A 6,672-nucleotide genomic window follows, 5' to 3' on the forward strand; every position below is an offset into this window, starting at 1 on the left:
GCCTGCAGCTGCTTTTTACTCTGCTTGGAATGCTCTTGGCCCAGATGTCTGCATGGCTCACCACTGGGATTCTCACCATGTGTCTACTTAAACATCACCTGATACCCCTAAATACAAAAGCCACCTTCCCCCAGCAGGAGCCCCCTACCCTCAAGCTCTCCCTATCCCCTATTTTGCTTCATTTTCCTCCACAGCACTTGCCATCTGATAGATTTTATTTACTATCTCTGTCCCCAGCTAGAATACCATCTCCAGAAAGCAAGGACTAGATAAAAGCCTGGCACATAATAAACAATCTGGAAACAGTGAGGGGGAGGGTGGAGGAATGATACATAGGACACACCAAGTGAAACCTTTGACTTCAACCTATAATCTTTTCTCTTGTCATTATTTTTGAACTGAATAAAATTTTTTATTCTTGAACCTTACTTGACTCCCTGGACAATGTAGAAGCTGACATTAGTCATTTTTCTACACTCGCACTTTTTAATCTCTCACCAACTTGTCCTCTTACCATGCTCACCTGGTAGGTGCTCAATGCTGGCATTCATCAACGTCAATTCCATTTGAGCTGCCCAGACCAGGACCATCACCTGAAACTGCTCCATGTTTGAGATGCTAATCTCTAAATCCCACACTCTAATAAGGACTTCTGCAACCTTTTCCCAGATTCTCTTATATCCAAACTCCCTACAATGCGTTCCCTAACTTCTCAAGCATTTTTACTTTCTGGATTTGTATGATCTCTCTCTTCTTTCCATTTCTACAAACTCTGCCTTGGTACAAGCTCTCACTATCTCCTGGCTAGACAGCTTCTCCTAACTGTTATCTCTGCCTCCAGGTGTCCCCTTCCCTAGGCAGATCCTACATATTGATGCCAATCAATCTTCTAAAAGCAGAGCTCTCAATCTGCCCTATCTCATCACGGGGAGTTGTAAGTCAAGTAAAATGAACAGAGTGGTACAGGGTTTCATTCTGGGGAGATGAAAACATCCTAAAATTGGTCACGGTTATACAAGTCTGTGAATACATATGCACATATATATAAACCATTGAATTTTACACTTTAAATAAATGAATGGTATAAAGCTAATTTTAAAAAAGTAAATATAGGACAAAACATCCCATTCACTATAAAGTGATATATAAAGTCATTAGCATCATACAGTAAGCACCACAAAAGCTTACTTTACATATGATTCTTTCTAATCTCGCAAAACCAACATTAAGACACTCAAACAGTAACAGAGTGCAGAGGCAAATGTCTGTTTACTTTTCATATGACTGGCTGATAGAAAACCTTCTTTGAAAAGCATTTAATTTTTGCTTTTGCTGATTTGCCTTGACAATGAACACATTAGTATTATTTTTTAAAAAACTATTTTAAAAAGCTTAAGGAGGATGGTAAGGCATCTGAACATCGTGCTACCACTAAGTAATAATGGTGGTAAAAAACATACGGCAATTCTTAAAAATAATTTTCAGTGTTTTTTTCATGAAAAAGCTTAAGAACAGTATAGGGAGGAAAGTGTCATGGGTTCTGTCTATATCTGGTTATTGTCACCTCCAGCTCTAGAGTAGTCCATCTCTGAACTTGGAGTTTCAGGTGCCAGGGACTAAGGCAAAAAGGTGAAGAGGTCAGAGCTCTAGCTTTAAACCTGGGCCTGCAACCAAGCCACACTAAACCAAGGGAATCGATATCTTCGAAATCCTTAAAGTACGTCCTATGTATGGATTTGGTAATAAGGCAGATCTGATTAAGTTCTCTATATAGAATGTACTTATAAAATCAGTATTATGACTATTACACAGACTATGAATTAGTATATCAAACTCACATTACAATCTCAGAAGCAAGTGTCCTTATGTTATAGCAATAAGTAAACTATCCATTCGGGTGAGGATTTCATTCCCCAATCCTGCCCCCTATCCCCCCAAAAACCCCTCCACCTGACTATAAAACACCAACTTAATTCTCACAGTAGACAGATGTCTATGACATGAACGGAACATACCAGAGTTACATAATTAGCTAGTATTTATATCAGGAAACAAAGCAATACAAGTGGAGTTGTACAAGGGTCAACCTACATCTGTGTCAGGGCAAACAGACAAGGATAACACACTTGATCTCACAGACTCTACTCTTGTACTCGTCTCTACTGGAGGTCAAAATTTTCAAAATCTTTAAAGGCCAGACAAGTAAATGTGAAGGCCATGGATACAGTATAACAGGAAACTGTAGGGGGGAGGAGGGACTATGGTTCTTGAAAGAGTATAAACCCCACCGAAGGGCATTCCCATTCAATGAAAAACAAAACAAATAAGTAAAAATAAACCAAACAAGCAAGACAGACAAAGATCCCCCACTGTTCTAGTCAAACCACCACATCTGCAGGTCCTGGGCTTGGGATCACTTGCAGGATCATGGACATATTTCCCAGCAGCTTACTTCCATCAATGACAGCCACATTTGCCAGGTCACTTGCATTATCTCCCGAGCTCCGATCAGTTGTCCAATGCCAGTCATAGCAGAGGTAATGCCAGCCCTGACAGAGAACATGCAGCCGGTATGGGGTGACCGTGTCCCACATCAGCGACACAATCTTGTTCTTCCCACAGGTGCTGAAGGGCAGACTTTGTTTGAGATACCAGTGATAGTTTCCAACAGTCCAGAGCTGAACTGCAAAGGAAAAGGAAAAGGCCTTCAGAGGCCAAGGAACCATACTTCATACCACATCCTAGAGGGAGACAGGGGCAATCTTCTCTTTTTCATAGGACCCTCCCTGCTCAGTCTCTTCATTAAAATCATAATATAACAATAATAATTGTTAAAAGATAGTTTTCCATGGAGATAAAATGTCAAGCATCAGTAAGGTCAGAAATACTCATTTATTTTCACCTTTACCTTCAAACTGCATGATCATGATGGAAAGCTAAGTAGGATAAGGTAGTGTTTTACTGGGTTTTTCATGAAGATTTAGGAAGAAGAGAATATGGCAATTAGATTAATAGTATTATTAATAAAACACTCAGTGCAAGATCCGGACTAGCATCACTATGTTGTACTAGGCTTAAGATGCTTATTTTCTTCCAGGTGCTTTGCATGCAACTATGTCCAAGGCTATCTGGTATTAACTATAATTCAGCTGCCCAAGGGAGATTAGCATGTAATTATCCTTTCCAAGATCTATTAAAAGAACACGACATAATCATGCCCAAATCAACCTTTATTAAACAGATGACACATACAAATTAAGATCTTATTATATTATGAATTATATTAAGGAATATTGGTTATATTAAGGAATCTATTTTCATAATCTGTTCACTAATTCTTAACTTAGCAATCACAGCAAATATAACATAGTCTCTGACCATGTTGTTAATATACTTCTATGTAGGCACAGGTTGGTAAGTTAGACAATATGCTAACGCTCTGTGAGGATAGCTATTATAGCTATTATCGTGCAGTATTTTTACCCTGAGCATCTGACAGTGCCATCCCTTGACACACTGGTCAATCAGTACTTTTTAACTGTGGCTATATGTTAAAATCACAAGGGAGTTTTTTTTTCCTTTTAATCTAACACTGATGTATCATCCCCATTCCAATACACTGAACCCAATTCTGAGATGAAGCCTGGATATCATTATATTTTGCTAAAGGTACAGCCAGGGTTGAGAACTATTGTGTTGAATGAATAAATGAATGAATTTCTTAATAACATTTCAGTCAAAAAGGTTCTATTGATTAAAGGTTTGAAAAGCCACTTAGAAAGTAATAAAGTAAAAAGATTTATGAACAAAAATGTTCAGTGCATTGCTATTCACGATAATGAGAAATTATAAATCTTTAAGTGTCTAACAGCACAAGATCTCATAAACAGGCACAAGAGATTACACAGCAATTTAAAATGATACAGATGTACATATGTTCATGAAATGGAAATATGCTAGCGATACAGAGTTGAAGCAAGTTACAAAACTACATGTATCATACCTACATTTTTAAGAATAATGAGATCGTAGCTATACTGAGACATATACTAAAAAAAATCTAAAAGAAAAATTTTAATAGTGATTATCACTGAGTGGTAGAACTATGAGGTATTTTTCTCATTTTTATTTTCTAACATTTTCATATGTTATTTAATACTTAAAAACACGTATTTACACATTTTAAAAGGTATAGAAAAACTTTTTTTTTTCCTTTGGAGACAAAGTCTCGCTCCATCACCCCAGCTAGAGAGTACAGTGGCATCATAATAGCTCACTGCAACCTCAAACTCCTGGGCTCAAGCAATCCACCCACCTCAGCCTCCTACAGGCATGCGCCACCATGCCTGGCTAATTTTTTCTATTTTTTGTAGAGATGGGGTCTCACTTTTGCCCAGGCTGGTCTCCAGCTCCTGAGTTCAAGTGATCCTTTAGCCTCAGCCTTAGAAAAGATTCTTACTTAATCTAAATCTTCCTTCACTTCCACAGTATTCCTTTGGTTAGTGTTTGATTTTCCATAATAATACCATCCAAGAAGAGAAAGCACTGATGACTTATGATGGGTAATTTTACGGGTCAACTTAGCTAGCCCATGGTGCCCGGTTGTCTGGTCAAACACTAGTATAGATGCGGCTGTGAAGGTATTTTGTAGATGTGATTAACATTTACTATCAGTTTACTTTAATTAAAGCAGATTACCCTCTATTAATATAATATCCGTGGGTCCCCTTCAATGAGCTGAAGGCCTTAAAAGAAAAAACTGAGGTTTCCCAAAGAAGGAATTCTGCCTCAAGATTGTAACATGGGCATCCTAAGTCTCCAGACTGCCCTAAAGATTTCTGCCTCAAGACTGCAACATCAACTCTTACCTGAATTTCCAGCCTGCCCTAGAAATTTCAAATTTGCCATCCCCTACATGACCCAATTTCTTAAAATAAATTCATCCATACCTCTCTTACTCGCCCTCTCTCCCTCCCCCCAACCCCTCTTTCTCTCTGATATAAATAAAACTGACCTTTGAGCAGTACTAGTTTGAACTGTGTGGGTCCACTTACACACAGACTTTTTCTTTCTTCTTTTTCTTTTTTTTGAGACAGGGTCTCATTCTGTTGCCCAGGCTCGAATGCAGTGGCGTCATTACAGCTCACCACAACCTCAAATTCCTGGGCTCAAGTGATCCTCCTGCCCCAGCCTCCCAAGTTGCTGGACTATAGGCACATGCCACCACACCCAGCTAATTAATTTTTTAAAAATTTTTGTAGAGACTGGGGCTTGCCACATTGCTCAGGCTAGATTCTTTTTTTTTTTTACTAAATACAATAGGCCCTCCACATCTGTAACTCAAGATTGAAAATACAGTATTTTCAGGATGCAATACCCAAGTACACAGAGAAGGCCAGCTTTTCCTATCCTAGAGTTCTGCAGGGCCAACTCTGGGACTTGAGTACATACTTGAGTATAGATTTTGGTATCCCCAGGCAACCCTGGAACCAATCTCCCCAGGATACCAAGGGACGACTATATATACACACTATATATACACACACTATATACTTATATATAGTATATATACACAACTACACACACACACACACACACACACACATATACATCTCCTACTGGTTCTGTTTCTCTAGAGAACCCTAATACATGACTGAAATCCATAAATAATCAACACCTAACCACTCCCCATCTCCATCTACCCACTTCACCTTCTTTGATTCCATTAAGGGACTAAATAGAAGGAATGAAGGAAATCCCATATCATTCTACCTTTAATTATATCTTTCAGCCTTTAATAAGGCTGAAATATTATAGCTGTCTTACCATAGGTCTTCAGAGTGGAACTTTTTTCTCTCTGAAGGTCTTCCAACCAAACTGCAAGCACAGAAGAATCTGCATTCCAGAGCAAGTCATTTACCTAGCAGGGAACAAAGATCTGTCACTGGCCTTTAGCTATGCATTTACTTCAAAATCTTCATGATACCTGAATTCCTTGCCCTCACAAATCAAATAATCCCAATAGCTGAGCTGATCCCTAGCTGTAAATTACTAACTTACAAAGTCACTAAACAAATCTGTGAACTATGTCATTAAAGTAGAGGACTTTAAAAAAATAAATCTTTAAGCACTGTGCTTAGAGATTAAAAGATACTTAATCAGATACAAGATGACATTTTTAGACAATCAGAGAAATTTGAATATGGACTGGGTATAAGGTAAGGCGTAACAACAGAATTACGGTTATGTGAAGAAAAATGTTCCTAACTATCAGAAATAAATATTGAAAACATGATTTCTAGAATTAAAACTCCAGGAAATAAAATATATGTTTGTGTATGTATGCATAGGCCAGGGAGTAGTGGACAGATGAAAATAATTTTGCTAAGTGTTGTTATCTATTGGAAGTAACAAATACATGGGAGTTCATTAAACTCTTCTCTCAACTTTTAGGGTGTTTAAAATTTTACGTAATTAAAGATTACCATTTGATGTGTTTCTACTTCAGCAAGGATCTTTTCTCTTTTTTTTTTTTTTTTTTTGAGACAGAGTCTCACTCTTTTGCCTGGGCTAGAGTGCTGTGGCGTCAGCATAGCTCACAGCAACCTCAAACTCCTGGGCTCAAGCAATTCTTCTGTCTCAGCCTCCCAAGTAGCTGAAACTACAGGCATG

At 38.2% G+C, this 6,672-nt stretch overlaps 1 protein-coding gene across 1 annotated transcript in view; it reads right to left on the bottom strand.

Moving 5' to 3' along the window:
- IKBKAP (inhibitor of kappa light polypeptide gene enhancer in B-cells, kinase complex-associated protein) overlaps positions 1-6,672 on the bottom strand; it is a 111,808-nt gene that overhangs the window by 75,088 nt on the left and 30,048 nt on the right. Inside the window, exon 13 of the mRNA XM_012638524.1 lies at positions 2,453-2,683. Coding sequence (XP_012493978.1) covers positions 2,453-2,683 — 231 coding nt within the window. The remainder of the gene's footprint in view (positions 1-2,452; positions 2,684-6,672) is intronic.

Source organism: Propithecus coquereli, unplaced genomic scaffold (assembly GCF_000956105.1).
Source record: "Propithecus coquereli isolate 6110/MARCELLA unplaced genomic scaffold, Pcoq_1.0 Scaffold130, whole genome shotgun sequence".
In the NCBI taxonomy this organism is placed as follows: Eukaryota; Metazoa; Chordata; class Mammalia; order Primates; family Indriidae; genus Propithecus; species Propithecus coquereli.